Below are 25,100 nucleotides of genomic sequence, written 5' to 3' on the forward strand. Positions count from 1 at the left end.
GTATGGCAAGTGTATAAAGTGGGGTTAACCAGCACAGCTGGTGGGGGCCATTAGACTCAATACTTGGTGTATGGTAAGTGTATAAAGTGGGGTTAACCAGCACAGCAGGTGGGGGTCAGTAGACGCAATACGCGGTGTATGGTAAGTGTATAAAGTGGGGTTAACCAGCACAACAGGTGGAGGTCGGTAGAGTCAATACTTGGTGTATGGCAAGTGTATAAAGTGGGGTTAACCAGCACAGCTGGTGGGGGCCATTAGACGCAATACTTGGTGTATGGTAAGTGTATAAAGTGGGGTTAACCAGCACAGCAGGTGGGGGTCAGTAGACGCAATACTCGGTGTATGGTAAGTGTATAAAGTGGGGTTAACCAGCACAACAGGTGGAGGTCGGTAGAGTCAATACTTGATGTATGGTAAGTGTATAAAGTGGGGTTAACCAGCACAGCAGGTGGGGGTCAGTAGAGTCAATACTTGGTGTATGGTAAGTGTATAAAGTGGGGTTAACCAGCACAGCAGGTGGAGGTCGGTAGAGTCAATACTCGGTGTATGGTAAGGGTATAAAGTGGGGTTAACCAGCACAGCGGGTGGGGGTCAGTAGACGCAATACTCGGTGTATGGTAAGTGTATAAAGTGGGGTTAACCAGCACAGCAGGCAGAGGTCGGTAGAGTCAATACTTGGTGTATGGCAAGTGTATAAAGTGGGGTTAACCAGCACAGCTGGTGGGGGCCATTAGACGCAATACTTGTTGTATGGCAAGTGTATAAAGTGGGGTTAACCAGCACAGCTGGTGGTGGCAATTAGAGTCAATACTTGGTGTATGGTAAGTGTATAAAGTGGGGTTAACCAGCACAGCAGGTGGGGGTCAGTAGACGCAATACTCGGTGTATGGTAAGTGTATAAAGTGGGGTTAACCAGCACAGCAGGTGGAGGTCGGTAGAGTCAATATTTGGTGTATGGTAAGTGTATAAAGTGGGGTTAACCAGCACAACAGGTGGAGGTCGGTAGAGTCAATACTTGATGTATGGTAAGTGTATAAAGTGGGGTTAACCACCACAGCAGGTGGGGGTCAGTAGAGTCAATACTTGTTGTATGGTAAGTGTGTAAAGTGGGGTTAACCAGCACAGCAGGTGGAGGTCGGTAGAGTCAATACTCGGTGTATGGTAAGTGTATAAAGTGGGGTTAACCAGCACAGCAGGTGGAGTCCATTACACTCAATACTTGGTGTATGGTAAGTGTATAAAGTGGGGTTAACCAGCACAGCAGGCAGAGGTCGGTAGAGTCAATACTTGTTGTATGGCAAGTGTATAAAGTGGGGTTAACCAGCACAGCTGGTGGTGGCCATTAGACGCAATACTTGGTGTATGGTAAGTGTATAAAGTGGGGTTAACCAGCACAGCAGGCGGAGGTCGGTAGAGTCAATACTTAATGTATGGTAAGTGTATAAATCGGGGTTAACCACCACGGCTGGTGGAGGTCATTATACTCAATACTTGGTGTATGGTACATATATGTAAGTGTATGAAGAGGTTTTAACCACCAAAGCTGTTTGAGATCAGTGGCCACTACAAAATATATGTTCTTGGCTAAAGGCTGTGTACACAAGGGACAGTTTCAATTTTCCGAGATGGCTTCTTATTGCGATTGTATTTTGTAGTATTGCAATAGTTGTTCTCCCTATAACAAGATTAATACTATTACTATTATGCACAACTTATAAAACCGTTACTTGCTTGTTGTGTACAACAACACTCTGAGCACACTTAACAACACAGCAGCTTAGTGAGAGTTAGCTGTTTCCTGGTAACATATATCCTATTTACAAATTCTACTGGTAAAATTGTTTACACGTTGCTTTTTTTCCCCCTTCTTTCTTTTACATTGTTTACATTGTCATTATAAACTAATTTAGTATCATTGATGCATTTAAATACCTAAGTCTTCTTCCATAATTTCAATACCGGCTGCATTATCTTATTTTTGTTCCTTAAAATGTTCTACACCAATCTGTCATTGAACATATGGAGTGTTCCGATTTCTTACATCAATAAATAAATAAATTGCATTGATAAAACATTGTAAAAATCAGAAATAATATACATACTAGACTCATAAGAAACGCCACCATGCAGTAAGGCTTGCAGTTATACAAATATAAAGTATCTGGAGATATTGGAGTCAAGCATCCAGTTAAACATTTTCATAGAGAAATACAAGTATTTAACTTGCAAGTGATAATCAAAAGTTTCGATACAGTCATAGGAATTTCAAATCTACATCTTTGGATCAGCAACACATAGTGTTTAACAAAGTACTACATTTTGAAAACTGATATCTTCTTCAATTGCAATAATAATAAAAAAACAAATCATTTGTGTAGCCCAAGAATTGGTTCTAATCATGTTATGTGTAGCTAAAACGATCGTATATATAAACGACAAATATTGAACATGATGTCCAGACATTCCCAATTAATAACGCACGCCCTTTCAGGCCGTCCTGTATATATACATACTTAAAATCTAGTTTATGGTCAAACGTCTTTCTTCAAAACATAAAGCCTTTTTATGAAGTCCGAATTCTCTTAGGATTTTGCTAAAGGGAAATACATTTTTAGTATAAAATAATTATTATTCTTCAGAACTTATACTATATACATACATATACAAAATTATTTTAGTTCTGTTCGCGCAGTTCGTTGATGTGAAAAAAATGCAATATTTTGTGTAATTATGCATGATTTAGGTCATCATGTGATAAAAAAACCAAACAGTTGTAAGAAACGATCCGATCCTGCCCGATTCTGCCCAATCCTGTAAGTCGTCTATCCCATATACTGTAGGACGGATCGCACAGAATATAGGTCGCGCAGGTATTTCCCGTTATGCAAACCACAAGATTTGTCCATTTTTTGACTGCAAACACACATTTGTAACAAAGATAATCGGTCATTTTGCCTTTAACATTATAAACAACATTGTACGTCAATCATTATCTTCCTCATGAATATGCATACCGGATTTGCTGGTTAACCCGCTGTAGTGGTTAACGAAAATCACCTACCTAGATGTTACCACGACTGTCGTCTGGCAGTGTTGATATCTGAGTGATTTAGACGCTTGAAAGGGTAGAACTAAATTCCGAAGCACCATAGGTGTTAAATAGTTGGCACGTGACCAAATTCCGAAACGTCACTGGTGTTCAATAGTTTGCATGTGACCGTGCAATAGTTATTACAGCCGTGTAATAGTTCAAAATATACCTTATGCGTATATACAAGGAAAAGTAAATGCATTATGTAATATAGAATAATAGAACGATTATATTAAATTTTATCATGACGAACGCATATGAATAGGTTTCCTAACAAGTAAAGGTTGTTCAGCATTTTTATCCAATTCAAGTTAGTTTTTTTTCAAATTTAGAAAAGATACGCGTTTTAAAACGTGTATTTACTAAATTAGAAATTTAACAAACGAGAGATAGATAAACATGATAAAGTTTCGTCACTCGTTGGAGAACATGTTTATTTATAACTTAAATGCATAAAAATGTCCGACTTCTTCCAGCGTAGCGACTAGATTATTTGAGCCAAATCACTACGAGACAAATGCATGCAACATTGTTTAGTTCGTAATGAAGGGAATCTTCGTATATTTTTTAGATGAACGACTTATGTCTATTGTTATATATTTATAGATGATGGATTAACAAACTAAAAATACAAATATGAGAATAATTGTGTTTGTGTGTTTTATTGATAGAACATTTGTTAAAATCACTCCTCGCACGCAAATAATTCAAAGGTAACACAGCGAAGTCGAACATCAAAGCTGAAAATAAGATTCACTGCGAGATCCAATTATCATTCTTTCCTTGACTTGGTAGGAATACCATTCTTGTTTATAAATATCTTTAAGGTTCGGCACGATATTTGTTCATTTAAGACACCATACGCTTCAACACATATTCCGGAAACCGACCTAAAGCGCATGCTGAGCGATGTGAGTATTTTACGAGCGTCAGTGTGTTTATATGAAATTTGTTTATTCGTTTACTGACACTGTAGATGAGGGTTCCAAAATGATAAATATATTTTTGTTTTTGGGATATACCGACGTTTACCACATGGCAAATAAGATGTTATCAGTTGTGAACCGAGCATTATTGGATAAATAATGTTGACCTTCAATAATTCAACAATTCACATACAAGCGTAATTAACTTATATAATGGTAAAATCATATATCAATTCAATCGCATATTATAACGATAAAAACAATTAAACGACATTATACAATATTGAAATCTATTACAATAACAATTAAATCGAACCATATCATGTCATAATATAATATAATGATACAATCTAATAATAGAATGACAAAATAAAATAATATCTTGATGATGAAATCATAAAATATAATGAAAATATCCATACATATAATATTTTTATGTCATATAAGACAGTTGTTGTATGACTACAATACATGTACCTTGTATAGATGCAGTATAACAGACAAACAATGAAACATGCTTTCCCACAAAGGCTAAGCTATATATAGAAACGATCATTGAATATGCATCACTCTCGGGACATAGGAGATACTTAACTATATAAACAGCACCATTATAATTCTATAAGCGTTTGACCTGTCGTCTTATGTTTATAGAATCATACAGCATATTAATGTCCCAGAAGACTTGATTAACAGAAACCCCCCATGACGTCAGCAATGTAAGACGATGGTTATCTAAATAAATTGTCCATTTCATTTCCGCTGTAGTTACATACTTGGGGAACATAAGAACATATGTCTTCACCGATTCAATATAAAAACATACTGATATGATCCCTATCATAGTCACAGTGCCGGTAGAGTTAAGCCGTACAGGAGTTTTGTGTTGATCCTTTGAGAACAAGGTCGATGTAATGAGAAACAAAAGGAGTTGCAATGCAAAAATCACATGTCGTTTACGGCAAAGACCAATAATAGCCAACCAAAGGCAATGTAATTATGGTTTATCAATATCCATGGAAACCTTTATGCTAACTAACACAATACATCCAATTGAAGACAGCAGAAAGTTCATTATCGGTGGACAATGTCAAATGCCATAAACAGTACATACTCATTCTTCTTACCTATCAAGGAATGAATGAAATTCAATTTCCCTGAAGCATTCTTTGATGACTTCCGTTTCTTAGGTTTCATCGGAAAGGACGGAGGAAGGAATTCCCATAATATATATCATAATCTCCACGATCAGTCAATTCATCGACAGCAATCCATGTTACGTATATTTTAGGTTTTTTATTATTATTATTTTGGCCTTTGGCATGGCGTTTTTCCTTTTTCGGCAATGCTAGTTAATTACAGAAAAAAAGAAGGGGCTCTTAGATTAATAGAAGATGAGACTTCATCTGTTCCTGAGCGTTTATGTAAAACAGGCGTGATTGTCTACTTGAATTGATCATTTTATAATGCCAATACACATATATATCTATATTTATTTCAAAAATACGTCTTATGTTTTTTGTATGTCTTATATTCTTGTATTTTGATTGAAACAACAGTTAATTTTGGAGCTATGCAATGCTCCGTTGTTCTACATTCGTTTAATAAAGGATTTCACATGCACTAGGAATGTCGTTTGAGACTAAACACAAGAAATACAATCTTTTCTTTGAAGTATATAAACTTTATTACGCAACAAAAATGAAGATACTAACAATTTATTATGTACGTATTCTGATTATTCTGATAACAGCTTATTTCTTTTTTTGAAGAAAATATAATTTCTATGCTGCAACGTATACCAGATACTTGTTGAATTACAGAAAGATAAAGTTTCCTTTCCTTATTCAAATCTCGTAAATATTTCTTTAAACATATTTCATATGTTTATCCTGATTGAGCTCGTTAACAACAAGAGCGCCGCCATTATCATTGTCTTTTAAAAGCTTGAACAGGGCCTGCACCATGACGTCAGTACTGGAAAACACGATTAGAAACACAAGATTATAGCCAACACTGGTGACACAATATTAAACATTTGCATATATACATCACAAGCGATATTCATTACCATAGGACTTAATTTTTAAACTTAATTAAGGAAATCAAATTAACAAACTGATATCAGTTTAATACCTTGTTTCTTAATTCGTTTTCATTTCTTGTGATACTATATCGATTGTTATTGAAATAAAATATAGTTTATACTCATTGTGAAACTAACTGACTGCTCTTGTTTAGAAACAATAGACAATATACTCTTAATATCTGATAATTGAAGATTAGGAGCAGCGTTGTTTGATTTAACAGAATATCTCATTTTGAGATAGACCTAGGAAGGAGCTTCGAGACACCGAAAAACAAGGGGCTATCTCAAAAGCTCTTTCTATTCCTGCACGTGCTAACCTCCGTGCTTTTATCACAGGGACTAGGTACGATTACCCAACCCAAATAATCTTCATTATTCACACTGTTTTAGCAGTATTTATTCAAAAGCACGCACATGATAGTTTACTTTATATGAATTTGTTCTTATTTTATCATTTTTTTATAAAGTGAAATGCCCATATAAGGATAATTTTGGCATACCTCATCAGGCTGTCGGTGTTGAGTATTTGTTTCCTATACTGTTGGATTTCATCAGTTATCATGTCCGTATCGACAGCCCCGGGACAGAGACATGTAAACTTTACTCCATTTTCCTTCATCTCTGCAATAGCCTGTGTGTAAACGTGAAACTTAATACGAGAACCAATCAAATCTGCTTTCATGTTCCGGACAATCGATGTCATTTATATAAAGTGGACAAATTCGAGAACCCAGAACAATATCATACCTGGTAAGTCCAACTATATGTTGATAGCCCAGGGTACCGTTCCACATAGCTTCGTAACTTTTGCGTTAAAAGTTAGTCAGATTTACGATTACTAAGCCTTTCACCAAACTTCATAATTCAGAAACGTTCGTAACTTAGGTCAAATACGTCATGATCTGGTTTTTTTAATGCAATGTTTTATTTACCCTCTTGTATACTGTTGCATTTGATTTGCTCTATCATTTGGTGCAATATCAATTAATATATTTAAAGGCAACCACTGATGCAAAAACATGCAATATCGGCAGCAAATAACGTTGCCGTCTTATATCGACAAGGTTATTGTCCAGGAATGCATGGTACTTGTATGCAATTGCAATTTCGAGTCTTTCGGGGTGGGGGGGTTTGTTTGTTTTTTTTACCTTTTTCCATTATAAATCTATATTTACAAAATGGAAATAGTTGGATGGATTGCATACTGGTAATGACAGAAAATCTTGTTTTCAATTATTTTGATAATGCAGCGGATGAAACGAAATACTAAATGACAAATCATTGACCGAATGATATCGATGTAGTTTCACTTTAAACTGATTTAACTCCAATTCAAATTGAAGACAGTTAAACTTTCCTGCTTCGCTCTCTTGGGTTCAGATTAAAACAGAAAAAGTCCCTCTTAAAGTGTCGGTCGAAGGTCTTGATATGCTACTTATGATACTAGGTAAAGGGCGTTTGGTTTCATTTCAGTATCAGAGAGATTTTAGAAGTCAACCCGTAGAAAGCAATATGTTGAAAGCATTAATATTGCTATCAGCATTTTCTTCACGTGGTATAACTTTGGTGTTAGTTTAGATATGTATTTGTTGTGATACATTTGTTATGGTATCCCGAGCTGCAGATACATTGATACATACCGCAAATGATTTAGTAATTCCAAACACTCCATACTTCGTGGCGGAATATACCGGCAGAAGGTAGCTTGGCTGGTAACCTTTATAATATAAGAGAATAGACAATAAAAATATTAGTACATCGCATGATATAACACTGACTTCCCATTGACTACACACGAGTTCTATGACATTTGGCGCTATATTGAATGTGAATCTTTTATGACGTCACTGTTGCCCTTTTCTGGATACAGAACACGAAAACGGCTGACGCTGACAGGCCCCTGGTGGTAAAATGTTCCGTAGAATATTGAAATTAGCAAAGTAAAATGTAAGTGTGACATACTTAAATTCTCATTTGCATAATGTTGTCGCGAGATTAGATCGTACAGTCGCCTTCGGCTCGGGTACTATATTATCCCTCGAAACCTCTATCAGAAACTAGTGCCCTCAAAAGGCAATACTATATTATTAGTAAGCATGAACAATGTCGACGCTATAAACAATTCTATATGAGTATGTGTAGTGTTATCATAACGAATACCACACAGACAATACAAATAATAAACATTTCAACCTTTCGGAACCTTAGTATTCATAATACGGTCTTTGGCTCCATGCATACAGAGTAGCAAATCCGGAAAAAACATACAATCAATAAGTACTGGTATTTGAAATGAATTTGGATAGGATTAAGATAACAAGAGATGCCAGACGGATCTTGGCGGCCAGTACTGAATTCTTATATGGGTTCTGATACTTCGCTGCTTTAATTATTTGATAACATGGGATAAGGCATATCTAAGAAAAGTTTCAGTAAATTAGAAATAGTAAACTTAACCTCAATCGTTGGCTTTTTGTTGTCCTGATCACACTCAAAAATCAAATAGACACAACTAGTGATCAAAAGGAATGTACATAACGAAGTGACCGCCTGCCGGTTTGTCTTTTGCTGTCTCTCTAAATCAAATGTGTACAACTCGATTTGAAAAAAATAAAGTCCTTCTAGTACTGTGAACTGTCAAAATAAATTTTGATTCCCCTATCAGACTCATTTGTTTGTTTGTGTGTTGCTGTTTTTTAAAATATAAATCAATGAATAGATAAAGAGAAGAAATTGACTATTAAGTCGGTAGAGGTACGCATTGGTTAATTCTCACCGAATATTGAGCACATGTTGACCACCATGCCACCATTGCCTCCACGGTCCTTCCTTAAAACATCAGCAGCAAGTTTTGTTCCCCGGATGCATCCTTTCTGTTTCCAATTAAAACCAAATGATGACTATTGTCAAAAATGAATTACATAATGTCGTGACCAGTAATTTAAACGTTCTCAATCAAGTTCATGTAGTCACCATTAACATAAAAATGTTATCCCTCTACTGTGTATTCATGTTACTGCAATTCGTTGTGAAAATACATTGTAGATATAAAGCTTTTGATGAATCTCAATTATTGTTGAATTTGAAACCTTTACAGACTGATTTTCCTTTTTAGATCTCTAAACCAATGTGGATGGAATTGTTATGAGAGGAATGACGTCGTCTAAGACATACAAATGTCAAGGCACCAGAGTAGCTCTTATTTGTATTCAAGGGGTGAACGCATATTGTATTTTACTTCGAAATTAAGGCCACTGAAGTACCAATAACAAAATCAATGTCGAATAATAAGTTGTATATGCAGGGCTCTAAGGATTAGATGAACACAAAAGATTTAAGCACTGTTGAATGCAAACTGAGAGTCAGATAGAGAAGAGGCAAAAATAATTAAATTGCATCAATAGCTGTTTCGTCCTTTTGTCCTCGTCAGAGATGTGAGGTACATAATACAGTTATTTCGTCCTTCTAGGACTCGTCAGTGATATTAGGGACATCATACAGTTGTTTCGTCCTTCTAGCTCCCGTCAGTGATGCTAGGGACATCATACAGCTATTTCGTCCTTCTGGGACTCGTCATAGATGTCAATGACATCATACAGCTGTTCTGTCCTTCTAGCTCCCGACAGTGATGCTAGGGACATCATACAGCTATTTCGTCCTTCTTGGACTCGTCATAGATTTTAAGGACATCATACAGTTGTTTCGTCCTTCTAGGACTCGTCAGTGATGTTAGGGACATCATACAGTTGTTCCGTCTTTCTGATACTCGTCAGTGATGTTATGGACATCATACAATTGTTTGGTCCTCCTAGGACTCGTCATTGATGTTCGTGACATCATACAGCTGTTTATTCCTTCTATGTCTCCTCGGTAATGCTAAGGACTTAAAATGATCTTGGGAGACCTACAAACTTTACTGATAAATTCAATAATCATCAGTAAATTTGATAAAGTATATTTCTATTTTCGATACAATAATATCATTTTTATCATGCGTACCTTGCCACGAGTACGTCTCTTCCTTACATCTCTCTATAAGATACATTTGGGATTGGTCAAGACGTCGCTGATGAAACAAAGATATTTTTATATTGGAACACTTGGCAGTATCCTTCGTTTCTTTGTTAGAATGTCTTGTCAAGTCTTTCATTTTTTGACAATAGTGTCTCCTAGATTCAAAGCCGGAATTGTGATTTTCTGTGCTCTATTATATTTGCTAGTTTTCGTTTGAACAGCACTTCAGATCTGTTCGATCGCAAGAAATGAGACGTGTATATTCATTCATACTCAACAGATCATACACTGTCATGTCAAAGACACAGTTGGGTAACTATCAAACTAAGCTGTCATTGCCAAACTGCCACTGGGATCAGAAATGGTGATAACGAAGCGTTAAATGTCTTAACACTATTGCAGCCCGCCAATCGCTGTAGTGGGGAGCTGCGGAGAAGAAAATGTGATACACTCCGCGGTCGTCAAGGAAACGTTGGGTAACTTCGGACCGTTATTGCAGGTCAAGTCTTCTGGGATTCCAGATGTGAGGCGAGCATATACCTCGTCAACAAATGATAAACATATTAGTCTCATTAGTTAAATATATCGAGGATTATAATTGTGACAATGGCTTATTTGTTCTACGATCAGGAAAGCAGTTTCATGATGTGGCATCGGTCATAAAAAAGGAATAATTAGCAGCTAATAACACGATATATGAAAAAATATTGATATTCTACATCCGAAATTTAAGATTAATAAGAAGTAAACAAATTCAAACAGAAAATTCCTCTGCGTTTCCACACAGCCTCGTGTTAACTAATAGCGCAAGTTCATGGCCAGTACTGGATAATCACTCTCCATTACGAGCTGAATTCCGAAATATGAAGCTAATCCATGTTTCCAAGTCCCCGTTATTGTTAATTAACGTGCAGATCTAGTTATGTTTAATTTATAACATATCGCACGTGGATTAATTAGGAGTAATAGGTATTACATGACATGACTGTAAAACACCAGCATAGTTGTAGTTATCGTTTTTTTATCTGTCATATTATAATAAACATGGAATCCCCATGTTTAGCGAAGGATACGCTTAAGAGATAAAGGAATCGTATCGATCATGGAGGGGAAACGAATACGAAGCTATAACAAAGACGTTCAGTTCGTTATACCCGTAACTGCAGGTAGATATATCTGTTTAAAATATAAAAGCGAATACGTTCTTTTTTTTATGATGAGACTATGACCAGCATTGATTATGAGTACGAACGTGATATGAATATCAACAATGCAAAGTCTCGTTTAGACCAAAACTGATAGGAAATGTACTTGATTTTTTTTTATTTTCATTAAACCATGATCTTGCATCAGGTTATATAGCTTCTTGAATGGAAATCTCATTTAGATTGAGCAGGTATCGACAACATAGATGAATCAGCTGTTTACTCCAACTATCCTCCATTTGTAGGCCACTATGATTGTCAGAATTCCGAATGACGATTATCAAAAGTGTCGTTTATTGCATTTTTTGACAGGAAAAATACAAAAAAGAAAAGTTTTGAACTGATATGTGATAAGATACTTTTCATGATAACATATATTTTAAAGTCTCGGTCTGAGGAGAAAGGGCCAAAACAGCTTCTGTCGCGGAAACAGGAGCAAGCACCATGGAATGTTCCCCTAATTTTGCATTCAATAGGCTCTGTCGTATTTTTTATGAGGTAAGGAACGGAAATGTAAATACAAGAGGAAATGTTTTTAAAGAAATGCATTTTAGTGCATCATTTACACATGAACTATCAGAAAATGTCAATCTTACAAAAGAAAAAGAAAACTATATAACCATTGCCTTTATCAACATTGGTGATCATAAAAATATGATCGTATCATATGCGATATCATATAACCATTGTTTCTTGGAACTTTATATTTGGGATGTTAAAGGCAATTTGTGCGTTTTCTGGCCTTTTTCAATGTCATGCGTATACGCATATTACGTTAAATGTTATACAAGAGATTCCCGCCGACGCATGGATAATGTATATATCTGACAACTTAACACAATGATTCGACTGGAGACATGCTATAAAATACTTTACCAGGTTCACGTCAACAGTTTTTTCCCAGTTTTCTTCGTCGCATACGCCGGCATTGTTAATAACGATATCGACATGTTTAAATTTGTCCTTGGCTACTTGAAACACATCTGAATAAAAAAAAAAAACATAGTCAAATATTAAACTATTTGATCTTTAAAATAACCATTATATGCGAGAATGTATCAATGTTCATTAATTATTTTAGTCGATTGTTGAATTATCAATTTATAAAAAATAACAATATATATGGAGTGTAAAAACTTCCTTTTCAGAAAGGGATTAAATATTTGTTTTCAAATTCAATGTTTGCTTTTCTTGATTTTAATATACTCTTCAAATCAAGTAAAGATACATATAGCTCAATTTAAAACAATATCATTTACAGTATATATTGGTGTTTTTTTATAGATAATTCAGTGATGTGTGATGGCCGTTAGACTGTTCGATGTATACGGCAATCTGTGATATCGATCTAGCTATGATCACTAAGACATATTAATACATATTGTTATCTGTTTGGGAGGATTTATTTCAAATACGAAATCCATTTGAATGTTTTTTAAAGAACTAATGCTTTATTCAAATTTAAATTGACGTAATTGACATATTGTATACATATACCGATATATTACTGATGTATTTTTTAATTAGATATTTATTCAGTGACGATTTCATTCCGGAATTAATCGATTCCGCATATTAGTTTTGTTTTTCAAGTTCCTGTGTCTACCATGTGGAAGCGTTAAAGTCACGATGCTATCGTTTTAGCTATATGCGAGCCTCCTTGAGCAGTAATTGTTTACAAATTCTGTATGGTTTATTGTTTAGTGTATCTGATCTTATTTCAGATGTCATTTATTCTGTATTACAGTAAGTTTGGTAAATCAGACGGTTTTGTTTGACTGGGGTGAGTCTCGCCATTTTTCAATTATTGTCGTCTGCCTATTTTCCCGACACAATAACTTGGTAAAATAGTATATTTAAATATGTATATATTTTTTTATTATTGGTACCAACTGTACTAACATGAACAATATTAACGATACCATCGTTTAACTGACGGTCATTTTGTTGAGTAGGTGACGTGTTGTGTTTTGAAGGTCAACACAGAGTATTGTCTAATTTATTATCCGGTATAACGGAGGAATAGTCATTCTACTTTGTATGTGATATTGATATATAGATATAGAGTCATATAAAAAGAAGCATGAACAAAATAATAAAGTGACATGATTGTGTTTCACTGTTAAACGGCTAGCTTTTGCCAGTTAACCATTGTGTTAAAGCTTGTTCATTTTCAGTAATATTACAAGTGCTTTATTTGCTTTGCAATGTTGTTTTCCACCTACTCTCGAGGTTTGTGAAGAGATGAAAACAATCCCAGTCGACTTCTTCGTCCTTTATATATCACTTATTCTGTATTTGAACGACGTCACTGAAACAATGTGTTCTTAAAAACGACAATCTCTGAATTGAATAAATCGTTCTGCAGCAGACTATTTTTGTCAGGCGGAAGCAGCCAATTGTCATTTTGCAGTTAAAAATCTGAAAGTACAGCAGGTAGCTGTAGTTCCCATAGGACACTGATTGGATTAACTTTAGACTTTTGCTAGCATTATCATGTTATTTTGATTCATCGTTGAACAATAAAGTTCGCGTTTGCGTGACATATTATTTTAGTACCAACCAAACATTTGTGCATTACGTATTTCATTCATTAAACAACCCTTCGACATGTAAATGTGTTTTTCATATGAAATGATGATAAAAATAAGACCTTTGGCTCTGGTATGCTTATAAAATGAGATTATGACAAAAAAGATGGTTTTTACCTTGAATTTTATCATGTCGAAACTCACTAACTATCCACATATGTCAGAAAATTCCATTGGCTTACGTTTATACTGGTCCTCACTCCTGACGTCACATGTCACGAATAAAACATTATCATGACCGTAAGTTGTGGCCAGACTATTCTCAGTTTTATTTCCTAAGTCTTCCCTGACGTCTGATAAACAAACCTAAAATGTAAAATCTTGATTAAAGTCTACAACAAAAGAACATTAGAAAATATATATAATCAAATCATGTTTTCATTAAGCCCTTTCAATATTTTGTGATTTTCATCTGGATCATTTTACCAAACAAATCAGCTATGACGACACCAGAAAACTAATCCGCAATTGTACGCAGTAAAATTCGCAATGAATTGATGTTAAAATGAACAATGCTCCTAAATCTATAAAAAATAAAGCGTGTCATTTCGACAAAAATATTTTCATCTTCAATGCATCTAAAATATGCTTGTAAATAAGAGATCCATGCACTGTCATAAGAAAGTACCAATCCATTACATCATACTTGTACTAATTGTATTAAGTGTTATAAATAACGACCGAAGGATTGTTAAATTGTACATAAATAATTAAGGATAATCTGCAGTTGTTAGCTCACCGGTTACGAATAACTGTGAGCTAATGCTGTCAACCCGGCGTCCGCGTCGGCGTCCCACTTTTTTTGGATCAGTTTTTAGTCTAAAAGTCTAAAAGTATACCCTTCACACCCTTCTAATATGGTTTATACATTCATTAGAGGTCTAGGAGTAATGTTATGGCAAAATCATGCAGAAAAAGAATTGTGATTTTTTCGCATTTTACCATTTTGCAAACTTAACTTTTTTAACACCAAAATCCACTTTAAAGTGTTTGGATCAGTTTTTGGAAAGCTTCTTAGCCCAAAAGTATACATCCCACACCCTTTTAATTTGGTTTATACATTCATTATAGGTCTAGGAGTAATGTTATGGCAAAATCATGTAGAAAAAAAATGTTTTTTTTTCGCATTTTACCATTTTGTGAACTTAACTTTTTACCACCAAAATCCACTTTAAAGTTTTTGGGGTAAGTCCAAAATTATGCTCTCAACCCCTTTTAATTTGGTTTATGCATTCATTAGATGCCCAGGGGTGATGCTATGGCATAATCATGCAAACAAAATTTTGATTATTTGTTTTGGCATTTTACCATTTAGTGAACTCAATTTTTTTTGGCACGAAAACCCTCTTTCAAGATTTTTAGGGTAAGTTTTTGAAAGCTTGTAAGTTCACACCCTTCTGATTTAGTTTACACATCCATTGGAGGTCTAGGAGCGATATTATGTGACGTACAATTTCAAAATGACATGCTTATACATACATAACAAATGAATGCATAGTGTGATTGCTGCCGCCAGTAAGCTCATTGATTGCACTTGTTTTCTATGTATATAGGTCAATGTTTATGTTCAAATTGACTGTATATGTACATGTACTATATTGTACCGCACACTTTTTCATTTGGGTTTTACAATGCATGTTGTTACTCCAGTTTTTTTCTAAGATAAACTACACAATCCATACACGAACAAAATGTTTTAATATTTCTACCATGTAAACGAGTGTTAGTCGAGAAGACAGTCGATGAACATGTCGTGGAAGGGCAGACTTCCTGGAGCGAATCTGATACATTGGAAAGTCGGACCTGCTGGTAAGCAATCACCCCCAGTATATGACAGAGCAGGGAATGCCACTTTACAAGGTGAAAGTGCAAATAACAACAATGTATCTTATATGTTATTGTTCAAAACAAGTGATGTGAGTATCTTTTAGCAAGATAGACAAATTTCCCTGGAAGGGTAAAATGACGTGTCCTTTATATTTATCATATATTTATCCATTCATTCATATTATAATATTTGTGCTGTTCTCATTTTCATGAAAACTGTATCTATGGTACAATAGTGTTTTGTTTTTGTTTTTTTCACTTCCAAATATAAATATACAGTATAAATTAAAATCATTCAGAAAACCAATTTTCCTGTGTATAATTTGTGTTTAAAAATTTTTTTTTTTCATTTTTAAGATGTATTACCCTTAAGAAAGACCAGAATCAGACTGTTTGTCTTGATGAATATTTAGTAAAACAAGGAAACTTTGAGTACGTGGTCATAGCCCCCTGTCCATCACTTTCCGTAGATAAAGAAGTTCGATTAATAGATATTCATCTTACAACTATTGCCGACTTATTTGTGAGCAGCATGCATATACAATGTAGTTATTTAGAACGCGGAATTATTATAAAACTACTTTGTGCTTAAATTGACTGACATGCAAACGAAAACGTTATCATTATTGCCATTCATTGCATCTCTGCAATACCTATACAGTTTTGTATAATTATGTTATTGTGCAATTCACGCTTGGCGCCCTGATTACGACGTTTGTTCTATACACAGGCAAAATGTCTCGAGGTAGATTTTAATTAAGAAATATTGACCTAAAATTGACTTGATAATGACCCAAAATTGACCTGTAAATGTAAACATCCATATCAAATTCACATTAGAAGATAGCATTGAACGACTTTATGTATATTTAAACAATCATTATCACTGAGGATGATTGGGTCAAGAATACCGCATCATTATGACCATTAAACACGACTTGACCTTGGCTTATCTATGCAACCCATACGTAGGCCTCATAAACAGTATACGATTTTTTTTTACAAATATATATTTAGCTTTTGGCATTATGTATCGCAAATAATGGTTCCACGAAATCCGATATCCAACAAATTAGTAACACTAAATGCATGTTAAAGAAAACTGTCGGGAAATACTATATACATTAGTCCTTAAACAATTGGCAAATAAATGTTCAACGTGTTCGTTGAAGATATCTTCAAAATGGAATTTAAAAAGTCATTTCACATAGTGTATTGAAATTGGACGGAAACTTTCAAATTTATTAAATAGCCTGTAATATCAATAACCTGGATAGGAGATGGTATGTTTTGACCCCATTCATATTCAAAGACCCTCCCGTTACAGGCCACAGTACAAAACTTTGATGTACACATACAGGGCATTAAATGGGCCAGCTCTCGAGTATTTACAGAATCTTGTCACTCTCTATACCAGCCCTCACGATATCTACAGAATCCTTGTAATGCGTTCTTTGACTTATGGTAACCTGTGTTTTAGAAAGGTAGCGACCATTTTGTGGAACAGCTTACCATCTATAACCTTGAAGCCGAGAACCCTGGCCAAATTGAAGAAGGTTGTTAAAATTCTGCTTTTAAGAGTCACTACTAGACGTCTTGTACACATTATCGGCTAATTGCTTGAGTCCTTACACGTTATATATGTTATGTACAATATGTAACACTTGGAATAACATGTGTTAATCTATTATGTATTGTGAAGCGCATTACAGTAATTTTACAGGGTACATAGTGCTCTATATAAATGATGTATATTATGTATCATAGTTATAACATTGTGTAAGATAAAACAATAGATTTTTAAAACAGGCCCCGGGCTCATGATACAATATCAAATCTCAGATGGTGTTTTGATTAGTAAGCTTGATGAAATACAAACGTTTTGATTTTACTGATAGAGTGAACATGACCTAGTAACTCTATTTTTCCAGTCTATCTGATATGATAAAAAAATGAATAGATAAAAAATACAAACAAACTCCAAATCAGGTAAGATAAAGGCTACCCAATTGACATACGCCTGTGTCTATGATGGTTTTTAGTCGACAAAACAGTACATTAATCACACATACCTAGTTACATGTAAGAGCACTCAAGCAAAACACATGAATCATATTTGACATTTTATTTTATTTAGCTTAACCTGTGTAGAAAGTCACTGGAGTGATCCGAATCACTCCTCGATGTTGAGTTAAACAGTTCGCTAAATTGAATAAGAAAAAATACAGATAAATGTTGCGATATAAATCATTACTATTTCTGAGTTAGTACTTGCCTCAGTCAGACTTTACTTAAAAATAAACGATTTTGTAGCTTAAAGTGCACAAAAACATTCGGTGAATTTATTGATCCGCCATCTTGTAATGACAATTCCCTAACAGGTACACGGCAGTGATCTTCTTGTACAAATCTTCCTTTTCAATCAGTGTTTGTCGTTGGTAGATATGTAATTATTTTTTAATATATCTTGTCCTAAAGAACTATGTGTGAAAATTTGATGTTGCATGAAATATTCACTGTGCTAACACATAAACAAGGAAATGACAGAACACGTGATTGATTTCAAGATAGCAGTACATCATCAATAGGCGGTTATATGTTTTACCTTTGTTAGAATACTTACCTTCGCTCCTTTCTCCAGTAAACCTGTCGCTAAAGCTCTACCTATACCTCTAGCTGCACCTGTGATGACAATCACTTTGCTGGTTAAGTCCATCTTTATATAGAGGCGATCAAAAAACTAACGTAGAGATAGAGATATGGCGTACCTCTAGTGACGTTCATACACAACTTGGAAGGTATAAAGAGTGTCATTTTCGTATACTAGCTATATATAGATATATACACGGAGGGCAAAAACATTATCATAATTCATATGCACTTATAACCGTGATATCAATGCACATGTTAAAGACAAGACTATATTAACAGTGCATGCATAAGATCTTTGTTTTAGATATGCACTTGATACATGTATTTACATGACACTAACGCAACAGGTATAATCAAATTGTTGGAGAGGTGCATGGATTAGAGGGTAAGGCTTATTATGGGGATACACACTGACATATTTAACGAACCTGCCATCTGTAATAACTTAAAATTGAAAAAATAATTACATCAAGAATATTTTGTCACTTTGCAAGGATAATCAGACCAAGTGTTTCGAAAAAGCAAGCGTTTTACAGGCTACATAGTGCTCTATATAAATGATGTATATTATGTATCATAGTTATAACATTGGGTAAGATAAAACAATAGATTTTTAAAACAGGCCCCGGGCTCATGATACAATATCAAATCCCAGATGGTGTTTTGATTAGTAAGCTTGATGAAATACAAACGTTTTGATTTTACTGATAGAGTGAACATTATCTAGTAACTCTATTTTTCCAGTCTATCTGATATTATTAAAAAAAATGAATAGATAAAAAATACAAACAAACTCCAAATCAGGTAAGATAAAGGCTACCCAATTGACATACGCCTGTGTCTATGATGGTTTTTAGTCGACAAAACAGTACACCTAGTTACATGTGAGAGCATTCAAGCAAAACAATAATCTGAATCATATTTGACATTTGATTTTATTTAGCTTAACCTGTGTAGAAAGTCACTGGAGTGATTCGAATCACTCCTCGATGTTGAGTTAAACAGTTCGCTAAATTGAATAAGAAAAAATACAGATAAATGTTGCGATATAAATCATTAATATTTCTGAGTTACACTTAGTACTTGCCTCAGTCAGACTTTACTTAAAAATAAACGATTTTGTAGCTTAAAGTGCACAAAAACATTCGGTGAATTTATTGATCCGCCATCTTGTAATGACAATTCCTTAACAGGTACACGGCAGTGGTCTTCTTGTACAAATCTTCCTTTTCAATCAGTGTTTGTCGTTGGTAGATATGTAATTATTTTTAATATATCTTGTCCTAAAGAACTATGTGTGAAAATTTGATGTTGCATGAAATATTCACTGTGCTAACACATAAACAAGGAAATGACAGAACACGTGATTGATTTCAAGATAGCAGTACATCATCAATAGGCGGTTATATGTTTTACCTTTGTTTGAATACTTACCTTCGCTCCTTTCTCCAGTAAACCTGTCGCTAAGGCTCTACCTATACCTCTAGCTGCACCTGTGATGACAATCACTTTGCTGGTTAAGTCCATCTTTATATAGAGGCGATCAAAAAACGAACGTAGAGATAGAGATATGGCGTACCTCTAGTGACGTTCATACACAACTTGGAAGGTATAAAGAGTGTCATTTTCGTATACTACCTATATATAGATGTATACACGGAGGGCAAAAACATTATCATAATTCATATGCACTTATAACCGTGATATAAATGCACATGTTAAAGACCAGACTATATTAACAGTGCATGCATAAGATCTTTGTTTTAAATATGCACTTGATACATGTATTTACATGACACTAACGCAACAGGTATTGTCAAAATGTTGGAGAGGTGCATGGATTAGAGGGTAAGGCTTGTTATGGGGATACACACTGACATATTTAACGAACCTGCCATCTGTAATAATTTAAACTTGAAAAAATAATTTCATCAAGAGTAATTTGTCACTTTGCAAGGATAATCAGACCAAGTGTTTCGAAAAAGCAAGCGTCTTCTGCGTTACTGACGACACCCGCTAGGTAAACTGATGCCAAATTAAATTAATAACATGTTATCCAATCGACTCCTTGGTGGTAACACAGTAACTCAGGCACGTCTTCTATGTGATAAAATTAACATATAGTACCGACAAAATAACAAAACCATTATTCAAAAACTGTTCCAAATTTGTTTTATGACAATGAAATGTGTTTAACATTAGCATTCAAATATGTTTAACCTAAACATCAAAATATGTTTAACTTAAACATTAAAATATGTTTAACCTAAACATTAAATGTTTTTAAACTAAACAATAAAATATGTTTATTTTAAACATAAAAAATGTTTAATCTACACATTAAATATTTTAACCTAAAAAATTAAATATTTTAACCTAAACATCAAAATATGTTTAACCTAAATATTAAAATGTGTTTAACCTTAACATTAATAAATGTTGCCGGAACCGCGATGACAATCCTGCGGGAATCATGTTTACGATTGTAACATAACAAGTCGTGAACTCATAATAGTTGATAGCAGACATTGTTTATTCACAGTATCAGTACATGTATATGTATCAAAGTTCTAGTTGCAAACTCAGAGTGATCGTACAGTATCTTCAGTTAATACACTACTCTAATGTCTATCATTTACTTGGTCAAGCCATACCCTTCATTAGTCTGAAGTATCAATATCAAATAAGAGCCAAACAATTTGAGATAGAATACTGTAACGTTAATTCTGTCGAGCGATATCGGTGTCATATTCCGGATGTTTGTGACACAAAATCATTTCTAAATCCAAACAGTCAATTAATCATTATCAATGTAATGACTTTGTTACAATGATATAGATAATTAACGATCCCATATCAGAGAGTCCGATTTCCACCCACAGTAAGACCCCCCGCGCGTTTTCATCCGGACTTACAGGGGTGTTTACTCTAAGTTAGTACGAGCAAGGTTTGTTAAGCAAGTGTTGCTAAAAATAAAGTATATATTACATGAGAAGAATAAGGTAAGATGTTCCGGAAAGTGAGCGTCTTCTTGGGCTGCGGTGGTCGAGTGGTTAAGGAGTCCAGACACTTTATCACTAGCCCTCAACCTATCGGTTGCGAGCTCGTAACCAATGTGGGGCAATAGCATGGAACTGACCGTAGGTCGATGGTTTTTCTCAGGTACTCCAGCTTTCCTCCACCTCCAAAACCTGGCATGTCCTTAAATGACCCTGGCTGTTGATAGGACAAAATAAACCAAAAAAGAACGTCTTCTGTTGTACGTTGTACTATACGGTTAAATCGAAACACCATAGGCTTGGTGACATGTATTAACTAGAAGGTCGTACAGGTGAAGATGTAGAGGTAACACAACTCGTGTTACTGTATATATAATTACTTCTGGCGAGTAAGCTACATTTTAGAAATCACAAAAAGGATGAGATTTGAGAAAGAAAACAACAACAACGAGAGTGAAATAAATACCATATCCAACAACCAAGAGTCATGAGACAATGATGTGGATCGGTTTTGGCGGAATTTTGATCTGGTTTTAAAGCCCATATATTTGGTGACATATGCAAATAAGGAGTAGTGATATTGACATTTGTAAAAGGTTCTAATTCATGTTAAAAATATATTATTGATAAAAAAATCGTTTTTAGAATTAGGATAAAGTATATGACAAACCAATGGTAATTAAACGTCTTTCAAATTAACTTTAATGTCTTTATTTATTATCTATAAAGTAAAGAACCCCGTGACGCGGTGCCATTTGCTTCCGCCACAAAGTCGACAAATAGCTGTCAATGTCAGAGTTGAAGACCCTTGGTCTGTGACGCTGTAATGCTTAGAATTGTAAACCTGCCGCCGCTTATATCAAAATGTATAAACCTTGCAAGAGAAAGGAGTCGGACAAGTCGTTACATTGACTATGAATATTATGCAATGGGTGTTGGGAACGTAGCAGTTTACGACACCGTGACAGGTCTAGTGTCACTAACAGTCTGTAAATCAAGTCACAACCTGGACACGACGCTGGGAAGTCGATGCGATTCCTGGTGATGCAAACAAAAGATCACGTGACACAAAGTACGTGAGAATGAAAGGTATTTTGGTTCAAAGCTCAAACTCTTCGTCAATCGAAAGACTAGAAGGTAATTTACCACAAGCGGTACATATCGATATATTTACATTCTGAGTGTTCATTCTTTATATGAACATACCAAGTGAAAAAAACAACAAGCATTTGACCATGAAAACACTATAAAAACAATATGAAAACATCGTTTCACGTGCTGATTTTCCACACGTTACATCAGAAATATATTAATACGCTTGAAAAATAGTCCCCGTTTCATTTCCGTAAATTATGTTTTCTTTGTCATCTATTCACATCAAATCAATCTAATTCAACACGAATTATTGTATTCGATGTTATTTCATATCTTTTTGTTTTGAATAACAAGCAAAACAAAAACAAAATAAATAAACGACTGGAAACTGCGGAGCGGAAGGACACGGTAGACGATGGTGCATTGCATTGGCTGTTCCAATAATTTAGAATCTTTTCGTATATAGTTATCAAAAGATAAAAATCTTAAAATGAAACTGTAAAGTCTTCATGTTTTTATTCGAAATCACCCTAATGTAAATATATCAATGGAATGGATTTATTTCATTTTCATGGCAGCTATGAATAGCAGTAGTTATCTACATATCTTCCGAGGTGCGCTAACGCGTACCACGTGATATGTAGATAGCTACTGCTATTCATTGCCGCCATAAAAAAAAAAAGAAAAAAAAATCCATTCAAACCCTAAATATTTACCCAACTGTCATTGCGTTTACAGAGTGGTATTAGAGTGCAATAACACAGCTTGTTGTGGTAGAAACAATTGTTAACAAAGGGCAGTAATACGTCGTAAAAATGATGCTATGAAATAAATTTTGGGAGCCTGATTTACAGTTCAGTCGTGTGTAAATGAAGAGACCTCAGTTGTGTGCTAATACTGCATCATGAAAAATATTCAGTTGATGAAAGTGCTACGGGGTGTGATTTACGATAAATAAGTGATCGGAATTGTCATTCGTGTGACATTGCGATTCATCAAACGGGCTTTATGTCTGCCTCCATAATATTAGTACGCCTTTAACCTCCCGGCGGACACTATTGTAACTGTAACAGCCTCAATTTCCTGTAACCCAGCTTTTAAAATAATTATTATGGTCCCTCTTAAGTTGAAATAAACATCAATCTAAAGATCAGATGTCTTCAATATAGGGTATTGTAGACAGACACACAAGTGAAAATCTCCTTTAAAAACACATAAATTAATTCATAAATACATAGAGAAAACGTACAGTACGAGCCATATTGCATCATATAGAACTCTCCGCTGTCAAGGTGTTGTTTTTGTCCGGCTCGTGTTCTTTTAAATAAACACGACCCATGTAATATGTACATAATCCAATGTTGTTAGGGTCTCCTTAATGTTCAAAACATAAAAAAAATACTCCAAAAATCTCACGGAATTAACTACATTTTGTCTCTGGTTAGAACGTGCCACGAACCGACACTTTCCCGCGAAAACGACTGTTCTCTCTCCAACGTCACTCTCAGGTAAAAAAAAAAATCTAATTTTTTGTTATTGTGTTCTTTAACAGACAAAATGAAAAAATCATAATATCAATAAAAGGAATTGAATTTTTGTGTTCCAACATTCATGAGGTCATAACAATTATGGCTTTCTGGACATATTTACCTGAATCACTAACGCGACGCGATTTATGGAATAAGTCCAGAAGCCAATGTTGTTATGACCTCATGAATGTTGAAAAAATAAATTACATTCCTTAAGTAAATACAATACATTATGTTACATATCCGAGATAGGGGTCGTGGCTGACAAGGGAAGCTTTCAGTCGATGAAGAAGAACAACGCAAGTAACTATCGTATTTTTGGCTCAAAATTACAGCCTTTATACCCAAGTAAGAATTTAATTTTTGCATAAGATTTCATTAAGGGGAGATAATCCGTTTTCCCATGCTAACATTGTTTAAGGGAAGACAATCTGTTACTTCCGTGAGAAATGTTTATCATAAAATGAAAAAAAGAAACATACTCAATCTATTAAAGGGACATAATCAGTTTATTTAAAAAGTCATTCTAGAATTCACTTACGGGAAATAATTCCATTATTACACATATATATCGATGGCGTCACATCTATAGTATAACAGGTGATGAAGTGATGTGTCGGACAAGTGGTGGTAGGGTGAGATTGGGGGTTAGTGGTGGGATGAGGATGGGGGTTAGTGGTGGGGTGAGGATGGGGGTTAGTGGTGGGGTGAGGATGGGGGTTAGTGGTGGGGTGAGGATGGGGGTTAGTGGTGGGATGAGGATGGGGGTTAGTGATGGGATGAGGATGGGGGGTTAGTGGGGTGGGTGAGGATGGGGGTTAGTGGTGGGATGAGGATGGGGGTTAGTGGTGGGGTGAGGATGGGGGTTAGTGGTGGGGTGAGGATGGGGGTTAGTGATGGGTGAAGGAGGGGGTTAGTGTTGGGATGAGGATGGGGGTTAGTGGTGGGGTGAGGATGGGGGTAGTGGTGGGATGAGGATGGGGGTTAGTGGTTGGGTGAGGATGGGGGTTAGTGGTGGGATGAGGATGGGGGGTTAGTGGTGGGGGTGAGGATGGGGGTAGTTGGTGGGATGAGGACATATA

General features: G+C 35.1%; 1 protein-coding gene across 2 annotated transcripts; it reads right to left on the reverse strand.

The window, feature by feature from the left end:
- Window positions 1–5,680: 5,680 nt before the first annotated feature.
- LOC117333822 (15-hydroxyprostaglandin dehydrogenase [NAD(+)]-like) lies at window positions 5,681–19,985 on the reverse strand. Of its 2 annotated transcripts, none has more exons than XM_033893235.1 (7): window positions 19,830–19,985; window positions 14,099–14,222; window positions 12,202–12,308; window positions 8,883–8,979; window positions 7,747–7,823; window positions 6,607–6,737; window positions 5,681–5,994 (listed from the first exon to the last, which is right to left on the reverse strand). In XM_033893235.1, exons 1-7 carry the CDS (start codon window positions 19,920–19,922, stop codon window positions 5,886–5,888), a joined length of 738 nt encoding a protein of 245 aa, XP_033749126.1. In that variant the 5' UTR covers window positions 19,923–19,985; the 3' UTR covers window positions 5,681–5,885. The 2 variants fall into 2 exon arrangements, with proteins under 2 accessions (XP_033749126.1, XP_033749125.1); XM_033893234.1 differs by lacking the exon at window positions 19,830–19,985 and adding an exon at window positions 18,367–18,523.
- Window positions 19,986–25,100: the final 5,115 nt, after the last annotated feature.

This window comes from Pecten maximus, chromosome 9 (genome assembly GCF_902652985.1).
Source record: "Pecten maximus chromosome 9, xPecMax1.1, whole genome shotgun sequence".
NCBI classification, from domain to species: Eukaryota; Metazoa; Mollusca; class Bivalvia; order Pectinida; family Pectinidae; genus Pecten; species Pecten maximus.

Coding starts and splice junctions, on each gene's coding strand:
- LOC117333822 (XM_033893235.1), bottom strand. CDS start 19,922: ATGGACTTAACCAGCAAAGTGATTGTCATCACAGGTGCAGCTAGAGGT. Junction 7,824..8,882: donor CAACATGTGCTCAATATTCG/GTGAGAATTAAC, acceptor TATATTATAAAG/GTTACCAGCCAAGCTACCTT. Junction 6,738..7,746: donor GAATTACTAAATCATTTGCG/GTATGTATCAAT, acceptor GTTTACACACAG/GCTATTGCAGAGATGAAGGA.